Genomic DNA, 15,195 nt, shown 5'->3' on the forward strand with positions numbered 1-15,195 from the left:
AAATAATACTGTAATAGTCATTAAACACGGTTCAATGAAACATCTCTGACTTCTTACACACATCTCGTCTCGGACACTGCCGATAACATCACACAATTACACACAAGAGACTTCATGTGTTCTGTGTGTTGATTCATCTGTGAGTTTGCCAGAAGCTTCTGGTGGTGCACAAAGAGAGATGCCATATGACTCAACACTCAACAACACCACAACTTTCTCTAAACAACATACAAAGAAAACACTGAGAAATACCACACCTGATCAGCTTTAAACAATTAATTAAAATAAAACATCAATCAGATGGGAACATGTGATTTATTACAGATCGGTTAATCTTCATTTATAATGATAAATATAAAGAGACACTGCACGTCCATTACTGTGAATGTGCCAACACTCCACACAGCTGCTGTAAGTCCCGCATTTCCAGTGGAAAAGCCAATCATAAATGACCATAGTAACATCATCAGCACTTGTCTCCTTATAAACTCACAGGATCATCTCCGCTGGACTGCCCACTTAACAAGAATGAGTGATAAGATCATAGAGAGAGAGGGAGAGAGAGGTTAAGGATCACATGAGCACGTGAATTAAACATGTTATAAGAGAAGCTCTCACCTGTAGCTCATCAAAGAACATACATGTCATATTCTCGTCGATTAGATTGTGCGATTGTTTAACCTCAAAATGAAAGAACTGTTTTTATCAGCGACCAAATTGCACACACATGAATGCTTGTACACACACAAACACAAACAGTGGTTGTAAGGTGTGTGTCCATACGTTGCTGATGTGTTCTTGTGTTTGTTTGAGTCTCTGTAGTTCAGGTGTGTCTGTGACGATACTGAATCCACGTCCCTTACTCTCCTCAAAGTCTCGCTTATATCTCACCTGAAACACACACACACACGCACACAGTTTAATACATACTGACACACACATGTTTGTTTGAGTATACTAGTGAGGAGATCGACAGGAGATACTTAGACTTCCATTGATTTTATATCAGGCTTATGATATATTCTATCCCCTAACCGTAAACCTCACAATCACACACACATGTATCCTCTATTACATTTAAAGATAAACACTATTTGAGCCAATGATGAGCCTTTTCATTTAGTGAGGACTAGACAAATGTCCTGACAAGTGGGTTCACACATATTTTACAGTGGTACTGAGGACATTTGGCCTTCATAAATATTGCTAAACCAGTAGACACACACAGTTTAAGTAAACAAACACACACAGTTTAAATAAACAAACACACACACAGTTTTAATTCAGACACACATAGTTTTAATAGACGAACACACACATGCACACACAGTTTTAATACACACACACACTCAAGGCTCTAAGCTGATGTGATGTGTTGTATATTCTCACCTGACTCTGTATCTCACTTTGCAGTTTCAGTCGAAGATTCTCAGGTGTGTCCGTCACGATGGTGAACGATGTCTTCGGATAGTGACTGAAACACCACAATAAAAACAGAATCGTCTTACATTACATGTACACATTTGGCAGAAACCTTTTATCCAAAGCGACTGACATTGCATTTTCCTATACATTTATACTTTGGCATATGCAAACCCCTGGGCTCGAAACCACAACCTTGCATTGTTAACACAATGCTCTTACCACTGAGCTACAGGAAAGCTGGGTAAGTTTTGGTTATGTATGTAACCTCAGTTCCCTTTCTGTCGATCTCTTGATGTTGTGTCGAACTGACATTCACCCTTTGGGCTGAGGAACCTGGGAGAATACCCGGGTCGCTGCAGCGGGCGAAACGTTGTGGCATTATGGACACAAACCGACAGATGGGGTTCCTATATGAAAGGTCACTGAGCTTCGCCATATCACAACCTCAAGAGGCGCGACCCTTTTCTGCCTTGGCGAGTCATGGGTGCACAGCCGCAAATCATGATCTTCAAGTGAAAAAGTAAGGCAGCACTTGAATAAGGGGGAGGGCTCTTACCAATGGTCGTCAAAGGTTGAGGCCTTATTACTCTTGGTACGAGATGACCGTCTGGCACCGTTAGGGACACTGGGGAGTGCAGGAACCGGTATAGAGGACCATGCACTACGGAGGCGACATCCTACCGACGAGAAATTGGAAATTACACATCAGGTCCCGAGACACTGTGACAGACTAGCTAGGGAAGCGATCTGCAACATCATCCCCGTAGGGGGAGCTTCTGTGGCCGGCAGAACGGCAGTGCCCCGGGGAGGCAAGGTGTTCTGCCAATTTCCTTCTGACTGGGGCTCGGCCCGTGGACGGTGCGAGTCCTGTGAAGGTCGGGTTGTTTGGGAATGCAGCCCAAAACAGGTGGTCATCAATGGCTAAATACAAGCACGAAACCGATAGCGGACAAGTACCGTAAGGGAAAGTTGAAATGAACTTTGAAGCGAGAGTTCAATAGGGCGTGAAACCGCTCCGAGGTAAACGGGTGAGGACTGCACGGTCCGCCCAGAGAGCCGTGACCGGCTCTGGGTCAGCCAGGAAGTGTCGGGGGCGTAGGTGGTTGGGACGTCGACCAGAGAGCACACAGGGTCTGCGGTGAAGACGGCAACCAACCCATCTTGGAACACGGACCAAGGAGTCTGACGCGCGTACAAGTCGAAGGGTGCGAGAGAGCGCCCCAGGTGTGTGCAAAGTTACCAGAAAGATGGTGAACTATGCAAGGGCAGGGCGAAGCCAGAGGAAACTCTGGTGGAGTTTTCTTGGTGAGAGAGTGGGTGCCCGGCCCTGAAAAGGGGCTTGAGGTGGGAGGAGGCAGGGATCATCCCAGTGCAGCTCGACAGCGGTGGTGTGGCTGGAGCTGCACCCGATGTCCTGCTCCTCCCTGGGCTGTCCCTGTGAGGGCCGCTTCTTCTTGGTTGGCTGCTGACAGGGAGTCAATATTTTTCTCTGTGAAGTCCACCGTTCACGGAACAGAGGAAGGGGCTGCTGGAAAAGCAGACGCCATCTGGGACCTCTACGCCCTGCAGGGGACAGGGTCGCAGTGGGGTAGAATGTGCTTTATAACCTTCGTCTGCTTCTTCACCGTCGAAAACTGTTGGGACAAGTCCTCCATAGTGTCACCAAACACCAGACCCTGAGCGATGTGTGCATTAGAAAAGCAGACTTTCTCTGCGTCTCGCATCGGTGCAAGGTATAGCCTAAGGAGTCTCTCCTGGACCACCAGAGTGGTCATCGTTCGATCCAGGGCGTGCCGACAACTTGGTTGCTCGGAGAGCTTCAATGTCTTAGCTTGGTGGATCCGCAACAGTGTAAGCCTTCGACACCAGCGATGACGAAAACTTACATGCCATGGAAGGGGCCTTGGTCTGTCCCTACAGGTGCCAGCGGTCTGCGGGTACAGGTGCACCGTGATGGCATGACCTGGGATACATCGAAATTACAATTATAGTCCAACAACAAAAGTGACTGTTTACTTGCCGCTATCAATGCTAATGCTTCTCAAACGATCTGCTTCTTCTTCGGCTCTTGTCTTGGTTACACATGCAACACGCGCGTGGACACTGACGCCTAGTGGTCATTTTCTTTCGACATAGACAATGACGTAGAAGTATAAATGAAAACCGACGCATAGGCTACGGCGTAGGTCCTACGCAGAACTAAAAATCAGGCTTTAGCTGCCCCGCCGTCGAGGGAAGTCAGGGTGACCAAGCTAGTCTGATGTGTGCGCACCGAAAAGGGGGCAGGGCAGGACTTCGTTAGCTCTTCATGTACCTCTGGGAAAAATGGTACCAGGGCGGAAAGGGGCTTGCCACTGTGCTCCGAATCCAGGTACCAAGAATCCAGCCGTGAGCACTGTGGGGAAGGCAGTGTGGTGCACTGCAATCCGAGGCTTGACGCGGCTCGGGAAAGTATGCCTGTCATCTCTGCGTCAGATTCGTCCTGGGCCCGACCAGCCTAGCCGGGAGCTCCAGGGAATCCTCAGTGTCTGATGCCAGGAAGTTGCCATCCGATGTCGTGACGGACACCTTGTCCTCTGTACGCTGATGCATAGATCCGCTATAGGACGGTCTACTGTCGCCCATCGGAGACAAGGTAGGCAATCATGAATGTTCATGGGAGTCCCCATATCACCACTGCCACTTGCCGCTGCGGACGGCTTGCCAGCCGCCATGGAACCGGAAGCAGACGATGTTGTGGCTGGGTCCAAAAGAACACAGCCAACTGTGACCGCAATACCTTGATCGGCATATGCTCGCAGTGTGGGCATGCCGTATCCACGAATGCTGCCTCAGCATATTGGAGACCCAGACATGTGATGCAGCTACCATGTCTTTCAGGCTCGAGGACAAGCCTCTTGATTTATCTCCTTATATATCGACCTCGTGTCTCTTGTCTTGTGCTGGTTTATTGTACAGTTGTATCATGTTAACACTCTGCTTTCAAAATGGTTAAAAACACTTTTAAAACAAAATGATGACAAATGCATTTCTGCAGTAATACTTTTACGTAAATTCTAGACAATTTCAGCTGAAATCCTACTCAGTTGATCTACTTTAGTCTCATTACCATGATTGACTGTTTTTATAAAGGGGATATCTTGGAACTTTTGTTAGGAAATTTGGATCAAAGAAGAGTGGTTCATAGAGGGAGAGTGCATGGAAGACAAAGGAGAGGACCATGAAGACCAAGAGTCGTAATCTCTGATGAGATTATTGATCATGTAGTTAATCATGGTCTCTGCTTGAGAGAGGTCGGTCTAAGGGTGCGACCAAATCTGCCACGTTCAACAGTTGCATCAATAGCAATTTTCCAACAAAACAACGGGACACACAAGCATCCTTTGATGATACTTTAATGTAACTGAACTAGACATCCAGACGGTATTTTCCACGATGCATGGCCAGAGAAGATATCTGATGTGATGTTGATGAGAACTTGTAGCCAAATGCAAGAGAGATGAAGGACTAGAACCCGCACTATACTTTTGTTGACGTGTTCAATTTATTTTTATTCTTGATTTTTTCATCATCATTCCAGCCCTGGAACTTTTTTTCACCTTTGTAATGTAACTTTCAAAGATGAAGTACTACTGTATAAACAAAGAAAGAAAACTTTCTTTAAGCATATGTAACAAGACTGATGAAAAATGCTGTAGTACATTCATTAAAGGGAAAATTTGTTTTTCTATTTGAAAGACTGATTTATGAGACAAATAATTCAACATATACTAATAAAGTTGTAATAAAGCTCCTTGCTGTAAGTGTTTTTAGGTCAGTATGTTATGAATTAAATGTATGTTTACTGAATGAGAATTGTTGTCATTGTTATGTTGGAATGAGCTTATTTTGAGACAAAGATGAAGTTTTTTTTTGATCGCAGTGAGTATTGAAAATGTGTCTTCAGTATTGAACAATGCTTATGAGCAGTTGAAAAAAACTGTAAATCATATTTGTGTGTGTTTGTGTAACTGTGTGGACGTTACAAAGGTCTCAGTAGAATCCACTCAGATGATTCTACAGAAGAGCACATCATGTCTGTCTGTCGGATGACCAACCTGTCATCACAATTTATAAACCCACCTAAACACACTAACATCTCTCTAGAGACAGCACACAATAGTTTAACAGCACACAAACACAATTCACATACACACAACATATCATCTTTTCTGTATAACAGATATCTATGGCAAGACTACACAAACATAATCACAATAACACAACTGTGTTGTACACATTGTGTGTTGTGTTACTGTGTCCCTGTGTGAAGTGTGTAGTACAAGTTGTGTGAAGTGTTCAGTTGAAGTGTTAGTGTGTCTGTGTGTCTCCAGTAGCAACTGCTCTTCTTTATTTTGTGGAGTTGAGAAACAAAGAGCTGCCTGTGAGACGCTGAAGTTCCGCCACAACACAAACCTGAAGAAAACACTACAAACAACATTCACACAATCACATTTGTGTTCCTACATTTCTATCAGTGCACTGAGAGTGTTGTGTAGTCATGTAGAGTTATATGTACAGTAATAGTACAGTAGTTGAAGAGTTACACACACACACACACACACACACAGGTCACGCAAACACACAGGATGATTAACACATTGATGCGATGTCACGTGTGACTGTGCTTGAATGAACCAGAACAAAAAGAGAAGGTTTCCCTGAGCAACAGAACCCCTGCACACACACAGAGACAAACACACAAACACACAGGCCCTCACACCAACATGTGTGACTCTGAACTCAGATGTGAACATCTCATCAGAAGTGAAGCTGAAAGATCACGAGAACTAAACACAATCCAAACAAGAATGTCCTGCTACATCGACTGTAACACACATGAGCTAAACACACTCAAACAGCATGTGTGCATCCAGTGTGTCACGCAGACAGTAAACAACACAATATCACACAATAAAGTGTGTTGAAAGAAATTGTTTAACACACTTCAATAACAATCAGTGATGTCACATCTGACCCAATTTCTCCATGCACATACAAACACAATAACAGTTTAATATCACACCCACAAAAACACGCACGCACGCAAACACAGGCACACACACGCTTACAAACACACACACGTACACACACACACACACACCGACTGCAGAATCATGATCATCATGTCACACTTGTGTGATGTATTTGATGATTTTCAAACGGATGTTTTGTTTTTCTCTGCTCACTGTTCACATTGTTGTTGATGATGTAGAGAGGGATTGTGGGTAAAACAGACGCCCGGAGCGCTTCAGCCCTCACACTCGACCTGTGTAGGTGCATGAGCACATCACATCACTTCACTCGTCTCTCTCTCTCTCTCTCTCTCTCTCTGTCTTCATAGCTAATTTTACATTTATTCTGCATTCCTGCCAAGCTCCTAAAACACCTGAACACAATAACAATACAGAATCTGTACAAACAAACACACAACACATGTGAGTGCACATTTACACATTTGTTACAGTGAGTCTAAATGTCAGTCTGATTGATTATTTGTTATGTTGTGTTTACACCCTGACCCACATTCATACGCATCCACAGTACTGCTGCCCTCCACACACACACACACACACACACACACACACATACATGCATGCACATGCACACACACACACACACACACACACACACACATACATGCATGCACATGCACACACACACACACACACACACACACATACATGCATGCACATGCACACACACACACACATGCATGCATATGCACTCACACACACACACACACAAAAAATAAATTAAATTCAAATGTGTGTGTGTATGTAAGAGAGAGACTGTTTAAAAAATGTCACACAAGTAATAATATCAAACAACAGTGTAGCAGAAAGGTCAAAACACACTGACATTTAAACACACAATCAACAGTAAATAATGAAAAGGCCACACAACAATGTGCTTCTGATAAGAACAGCCGTCACATTTACTCGTTCACACTCATGACACTTCAATAAACTACACAAATCAACTCACAACACGTCAGTAAACAACGCACACACACATGTGACCTCACGACACATCAATAAATGACAGACATACACATGACCTCAGTAAACCTTAATAAACTACAGACACTGTGTGTGTGTGTGTGTGATGTCATGCCTGACAAACTGGGCAAGGTTCATCATCACTTTTCCAGCATGACTGTGTGTGCGTGTGTGTGTATGTGTGTGTGTTTGTGTGTATGTGCGTGTGTGTGTGTATGTGTGTGTGTTTGTGTGTGTGTGCGTGCGTGCGTGCTCTATTAAAGTTCCACATGAAACAGACACATGAAAATAAGCTTCATATATGTCCAGCCGTCTGCTTCCACTTCTCTCATGAGACTCACAGGTCTGATGTTGAGAATATAAAAACACTGAACACATAAAGATGATTCAACTACACGAGCAGAAGAAGCTGTTTTTAAAAGCCAGAATCTTCTGGAGGTGATCTGACGGTATAATGAAACATTCACATCACAGCCGCTCAAATCTGTCCTGATGTTCCAAAGCATCTTCCATCACCACTGAGATTTTCATGACTTTTCTGCGACACACATATTAAAAAACTCTATTCGTCACAGGTTCCTAAACTGAAACACGAGATGAACACGTGATGACAGCGTGTTATTTACATGTAAATGGTCTCATCTAGGATGATCAGAGCCTTGTGTGAAAGAGGTCATGTGAAGAAGCTCAGCAAAAACAACATTTGTGTGACTTTGACTTGCATGTGACACTTGTAGAGAGACAGTAAGCACACTTACGTGCTGCAGTAAGGTTTCTTCTCATAGCCTTTATAGTTCTTCATGTTGAGAGTCATCTTACACACTTCACAGTGAAAACAGCCCTTGTGCCAGTTCTGAAAAAACCAAAGCATGTTTCATCTCTACACACGCTTTACTGTACACGTTACACAACACTGTATCAACTCTGTATGGACTTTTTCAAATGGTGCCTTGTTGCAAAGCAGTTCACATAACATTTCACGTCTGTGTGAAACTCTGTGTTTTTGTCGCTCTTTTCTTATATATAGTAAGACACAATGTTTTGAATGACAGGATACCCTTCAAAGGTTATCTGGAGGTACAGTGACACTTTCATGGGATTTATGTAGCTTGAATGAATAGTAGATTAATTTATAATATTGTGTGTTTGATGTGTGTTGAATGGGTCAAACTGCAGCAACAAACACAAACATCAAGGGTGCGTTATAAGTCAGATAAACATCATAAAATTCAGCGTTTTTCACACGTTTCAACCTCAAGTGTTTCTAAATACAGCTGACACTACAACACACGTTTTATATCCTTCCATTTTAATTTAACATTAGAATTGCTGTTACATTTTAAACCCATTTTCATTTTTTAGTACTTTAGTACATTTTTTAGAACTGTTAGATTATAAACAATGTATAACCTTCATCATGTAAGAAACAATCGACAATTTGGAGAAACAAAAGTATGTAAGTGATAATGTACAGGCAATATTGCCTGACAGTGTGATCAGGACGTGAAGCGGAGGGTCTTAATCACACTGTAGGGGCTTATACATTATTCAGCTTATTACACAACTTGCCACATGAGAAAAAACTGGACATTAAATGTGAATTTGAAATATTTGATTAGCTCATTTTTACCGAATGCAGACCTTCAGCGAGGAAAAGCTGTTTAGCTTCGGTTCTAAAGTAAGAAACGACGTTCAAACCTCACGAACAGGAAAATTGGTTAAATTTTTTGTAAATATAAGTCATCTATATATATCATATATGTTATAAAAAAAATTAATATTAAACTGCCCCTCTCAAAATGATTTGCAGCATCGGGTTACATGGTCTTATCAATTTTGAGGGCTTAACATCCCTTGGAATGTCGCGACTGGCCAATCAGAATCAAGCATTCAAACGAGCCGTGTAATAAAAGTTGATTTGTGTTACATCTCATATGATCGACACTACCTGCTGATGTTGACTTTACATAATCCATTTATTCTGTGATTCCCCATTCAAAGAATTTAAACATGCGCTGGATAAACAGTGTGAGTAGTGTTTGTTTATCGTGTGATGTTGTGTAAATAAACTCTGTTCACGCACCTTATCGAGACAGTTGATTTTTTCTGTCGGATAAACGATTTTTCCACAGCGCGCACACGCAGGATTCATCTTCAATGCTGCAGTTTCGAGCGTCGAGTCGCACTTTAATCTTCACACATGAGCGCAGATGACAAGTGTAGTGTGGAGCTCTTCACTCAGCGTCTGTGGCTCAATGTATCAAGTGCAATATAACTGCTAATAAGTGTGTAAGCGAGCGTGCGTGCGTGCGTGCGTGGGGGGGGGGCTTGCTCAATGCTCACTCAATACTAAATAATCTCTCATGTGGAAAACAACATGATGCATTTGTGTGTCGAAAGATGAGTATTTAAATGAATGTAAAGAAAGTTTATTTTAACAGGCATCGTAGAATCCCACGAGCGCGATTCCCTTAAATAATGTCTAGATCTGCAGCTCGATAGAGTTAAAGACAGTGTGTGTGTGTGTGTGAACGGAGTTTTTTAGAGAAGAGAGGAGTTAGTTATGTAAGAACATCACAGGCTCGCTGAAGCTTGAATCACGCGCTTGTCAGATGCGCGCGCAGCGACACCTGCTGCTTTCCCACGACATGCGCAGGGACATAAAAATCATTTATCGATATCATGCTACTTTATTTTGCCACACTTGCTGCCATTCATATACTGAATATAGTTGCTTAAGAATTTGTATCTTGAACATCCCTAAAAGACAAAAAACAATTTATAGCACATTACAACTATTCTATATATATGTAGGCTATATATATTCAATTTTCAATTCAATTCGCTTTATTAGCATGACTGTAAGTGTTACAATGTTGCCAAAGCACAGAGTACATGTATAAACAAACGTAAAAAAATATATTTTAACATAAATAACCGAACAGTTGATTTTAACCATTTGTGAACATTTCACAGTATTATCCAGATTCTTACATACTTATTAAGGGAGACTGTGGTGGGTAAAGAGGGGTAATACACATGACATAAATCATAATATCACACACACTCATCTACTGTCTCTCAGGCTGTGACACATCCACACATATCTGGCAGCAAGTGCTGCTGTCTGTCCATCCCCTAATATTCTTTTCATCTGTTCTGTTTCACCCAAAGCTGAGAAGTTTTTGATCACTTTACTACATTTATTCATGAATAGATCTCTTATAGATGTATATTTGTGGCAGTGTAAGAGGAAGTGTGTTTCTGTTTCGATCTGTCCCGTGTTACAGTGAACACACACTCTTTGCTCTCTGGGCAGCCAGTTTTTTCTGTGTCTGCCGGTCTCCATGGCCAAACTATGATCAATGGTCCTATATTTACAGATCAATTGTCTTTGTTTTGCTTTTTTAATCATTTGGAGGAATTCTTTGAATTCATAATTCGTATGTAGACTTCGGTAAAATTGTAATTTGCTCTGTGTTTTTGTTTCCTGTTCCCAATATTCCAGATATGTAGTTTTAGTTTGTTTAATAATTTGATTTGTTGTGATGTTTGGGGCAGTAATGGTCTCAGACCGGTCAGTGTTAGTGAGTCTTGTGATGAGTTGACTCAGAGGACTCTTTTCTGGTTTCAGTTCTTGTGTTTGAACATCTATATGTTGAATGGAATCTGTGGGACTTGATTTTAAGTGCATCCAAAATTTTACAGATCTTTTTTGTATGTTAATAATTAATGGGAATCGGCCTAATTCTGCTCTACATGCATTGTTGGGGGTTTTCCGTTGTAATTTTAAAATCATTTTGCAGAATTCTGTGTGTAGGGTTTCTGTGGGATGTTTCTCCCATCTGGTGTAGCTCTGATCACTGAGTGGACCCCAGACCTCACTTCCATACAGTGCTATGGGCAGTATTACACTGTCAAAGATTTTACACCAGATTTTTATGGGTAAATCAATATTGATTAATTTTTTCTTCATAGCATACATAGCTCGTCGAGCTTTATCTTTCAGCGTATTTACTGCCATGTTGAAACTTCCTGAAGCGGTGATGATGAGGCCGAGGTAAGTGTAGTGCATTGTGTGTTCGAGGGGGGTGTTTCCTAGACTAAAGTGATATCTGTGTTCCTGACATCTGGGCTTTTTCTGGAAGACCATAATGTTGGTCTTTTTGAGGTTCACTGCCAGGGCCCAGTTCTGACAGTAGTCCTCGATCAGATCCAGATGCTGCTGTAGTCCCTGTGGGGTGGGGGACAGCAGCACCAGATAATCTGCATACAGCAAGAGTTTGATGGTTTTGTTCTGGAGAGTGAGTCCAGGGTCGCTAGACTGTTCCAGTTGTTCTGCCAATCCGTTAATATACATGTTAAAAAGTGTTGGACTCAAGCTACAACCCTGTCGCACTCCTCTCTTCTGGGTAAAAAAATCTGTATGTTTTTTGCCAATTCGAATTGCACATTTGTTGTTTGTATACATTGATTTGATGATATAGACTTTACCACCTACACCATTTTGTTAGAGTTTAAAATATAATCTGTTGTGCTAAATACAATCAAATGCTTTTTTAAAGTCGACAAAGCATGCAAATATTTTCCCTTTTTTGTCTGTTTAACCAATGGTTTAAATTTAACAATGTTTGTCAATGAGGGTGTTTAGGGTGTAGATGTGGTCAGTTGTTCTATGTTTGGAAGGAAGCCAATCTGGCATGAGCTCCGGACATTGCGTTCAAAAATTATAATTCTGTTATTTAAAATACTGCAAAATAATTTCCCTAAAATACTACTAACACAGATGCCTCTAAAGTTATTAGGATCTAATTTATTTCCACTCTTGTGTATTGGTGTAATAAGTCCTTTGCTGCAGATGTCAGGAAAGTGTCCTGAATGAAGTGTGTGGTTGAATAATTTCAGCACAGCCGTCTGCAGCTCAAGTGTGCTGTGTTTCAACATTTCACCCAGAATATTGTCCGGACCACAACATTTTCTACATTTTAGGCTTTTAATTTTATTGCTTAATTCCTTGTGTGTAATTGGGAAGTCCAATGGGTTTTGATTATTTTTAATCGTGTTTTCATACATTGGTATATTTTGTTTGATCTGATTATAATTTTCATTAAATTATTTTAGTGGAATTTCTTTATACAAGTTTTCAAAATGTTTTGTCCAGATGTCTCCGTCTTGGATTGGTAAATCGTGTGGTTTTGTTGTGATCAGATTATTCCACATGTCCCAGAACTGATTCTGGTTTATTGACTCATTTATTGATTTCATCAAAACTATTGATCAGAAAGTGTTGCTTTTTCATTCTTATTGTTTCTTTATATTCTTTATAAGTTTATACATTTAAAGCCGTATTCAGTTCATAGTTTTGTGTTGTTCGGCTCTTTATGTTTCAGGTTTGATAATTTTCTGAGTTGTTTTCTCAAACCACTTTTCTTTTTGTGGTGTTTTCTTTGAATATTTTTTCTTTTTCAAATCAGTTTTACATGCTGCTGTTTGAAATATGTGATTGATTTCATTTGTAGCCGATTAAATGTCATCTTTAGTTGTTTCAAATGTTTTATTAATAAATGTATTGATGAGTTTTTTCAGTTCTTCAGAATTGAGGGCTTGAATAAATGTGTCGGTGCTGTCTGGAGCCCATCTGTATGTCTGCTGGATGTGATGCATTTTACAGGTCTGCGGTGTGTTTGGTGAACAGAGGTTTAGTCTGTGTTTGGATATATATGTTAGTTTGGTTGTGGTCAGAAAGAGGAGTTTGTTGTTTGACAGTAAATGCGCTGAAGGAGGAGGGGTCCATGTCAGAGATGGCATAGTCCACTACACTAGCTCCATGACCTGAACAACACGTGAACCTCCCTAATGAGTCTCCTCTGATCCTGCCGTTCAGGATGTACAGACCTGAGGCTCGACACAACTCTAATAATTCTCTACCCGATTTTTTGTGAAATTCAAGGGGTTGTGGCCAAAGACATGTTATCAGGTTCAGATCCTGTTCTTGCATTAAAATCTCCACACATCAGAACATGTCCCTGGGCCTGGAAATGGCTGATTTCTGTGTGGATGTTGTGTAGATATTCTTCATCATGGTACGGGGATTCTACAGGAGGAATATAGATGGCACAGAGATACGTGTCAGTGGCTGAAATGCCTATTTGATTGGTTAGTTTTAACCAGCAGTGATATATTCCAACTGTCATAGCAGAGATGTGTTTACTCAGATTCTCTTTGTACCACACTAATATATTTATTAGCGCAATTATTTCATAGTAGCCTGAGGGACAGTAGGTTAGTACATTATCTCGACACCATGTTTCAGTGAGAATCATGATGTCAGTATTAGTAATATTGTTCAGAAACTCTGGGTCGTGCTTTTAGAACCAAATGTTGAAGAATGAAGACCCTGAATATTCCAACAACTTAATAAGAATTGAATGCATTAGAATGTTTAAAGATAAACCTATTTGGTATGACAGAGAGAAAACAACATGTGAAAATGTACATGGTCAATTATTTACAGAATTTTGTAAAAAAAATTGCATAAAAGCAGTGTTCTGTGTTTAAGTTGTTATCTCTTTAACAGCTGGCTGCACAATGTATGAAGCATCTATTTGATCTTGCTCAGTTCATTGGCTGTTGTGGATGTGGTGGGTGGAGCTGGGGGTCTGGTTAAGGCTTCAGTATAGCTCTGTGGTCTCGGTTGTAAGGGTCTCTCTTGTTGTGGGGTGGTCTTTGGTTTATTCTTTCTTTCAGGTGCTTGATTAAAGGCAGGTGGATGTGAGTTCAGTGGCCGCAGGTAAACAGGAGTGAGGGGATCCATAGGTGGGTGGGTTTGCGAGGGTGAGAGAGAGTGTGTGAGAGAGAGAGAGAGAGAGAGAGGGAGTGAGAGATAGAGAAGCTCATTTGTAATAAAAACATTAAAGCTGAAATTAAACCTGAATGATGATGATATAACATAACAAACGTCTTGGCTCGCAAGAAATATGTCAGCTATCAAGAGTTTTTACCCCAAAATGGCGGCCGCACTTCCCAATAAGCACCAGTCTTGAGTCTGTCAATGAACATATTTACATATTTACATTTGGCAGACTTGTAAAGACTTACAGTGCACTTATTACAGGGACAATCCCCCTGGAGCAACATGGAGTAAAGTGTCTTGCTCAAGGACACACTGGTGGTGGCTGCTGGGATCGAACCAGCAACCTTTGATTTACCAGTTCAGTGGTTTAACCCACTAGACCACCATCTCCAATGATTTCCCACAAAGCAAAGTTATATTTATATCATATGAATACAAAGGTTAAAAAAAAAACGTGCCGTTAAATTGAATCACCTTCGACGGCACGGTTATGTTGATTGTAAGGTATAAATACAGAAAGAGTGACATTATTGTCCGGTCGGTCCGATGGCGGTGGATTGAACACAATTGATTGCTGCAGTCAGTTTCAGAACTCCTCGTTTCTTCACTCTCTCTACCACGGCACAAATTCACCGACCTTCATCTTACACATGCACACACTTTACAAATGTACCCTAACTCGTTTTGAGTTGCAATGAACAATGTTTAATAGAGCGGAATGTAAACTACATATACTGTAACACACATGACATTTTTTTTAATCAATCACGTTTCTTTTTGACTTGGAAAAACTGCAACAGATTCTAGAAGAACTTATATAAACATATTAAGAAAGAATAAGCTTATGATCCAATCAGTTTTACAAAATGATCTCAA

At 41.2% G+C, this 15,195-nt stretch overlaps 1 protein-coding gene across 2 annotated transcripts; it reads right to left on the reverse strand.

Annotated features, from left to right (window-relative positions):
* Positions 1-380: 380 nt before the first annotated feature.
* LOC130413156 (LIM zinc-binding domain-containing Nebulette-like) lies at positions 381-9,774 on the reverse strand. Of its 2 annotated transcripts, XM_056738164.1 has the most exons (6): positions 9,550-9,774; positions 8,225-8,319; positions 1,390-1,474; positions 784-891; positions 619-681; positions 381-518 (listed from the first exon to the last, which is right to left on the reverse strand). In XM_056738164.1, the coding sequence occupies exons 1-6, from the start codon at positions 9,616-9,618 to the stop codon at positions 498-500; spliced, it is 441 nt and encodes a 146-aa protein (XP_056594142.1). In that variant the 5' UTR covers positions 9,619-9,774; the 3' UTR covers positions 381-497. The 2 variants fall into 2 exon arrangements, with proteins under 2 accessions (XP_056594142.1, XP_056594141.1); XM_056738163.1 differs by having other exon boundaries at positions 484-681.
* Between the last annotated feature and the right edge of the window lie 5,421 nt (positions 9,775-15,195).

The sequence above is a fragment of the Triplophysa dalaica genome, chromosome 23, assembly GCF_015846415.1.
Source record: "Triplophysa dalaica isolate WHDGS20190420 chromosome 23, ASM1584641v1, whole genome shotgun sequence".
NCBI classification, from domain to species: Eukaryota; Metazoa; Chordata; class Actinopteri; order Cypriniformes; family Nemacheilidae; genus Triplophysa; species Triplophysa dalaica.

What these genes read in the sequence shown, in the direction of transcription:
- LOC130413156 (XM_056738163.1), bottom strand. Translation starts at nt 9,618, where the DNA reads ATGAATCCTGCGTGTGCGCGCTGTGGAAAAATCGTTTATCCGACAGAA. An exon ending in AAGAAACCTTACTGCAGCAC is followed by an intron (nt 1,475 to 8,224) that starts GTAAGTGTGCTT and finishes GTGGTGTTTCAG; the next exon opens with TCACTATCCGAAGACATCGT. An exon ending in AAAGTGAGATACAGAGTCAG is followed by an intron (nt 892 to 1,389) that starts GTGAGAATATAC and finishes TGTGTGTTTCAG; the next exon opens with GTGAGATATAAGCGAGACTT.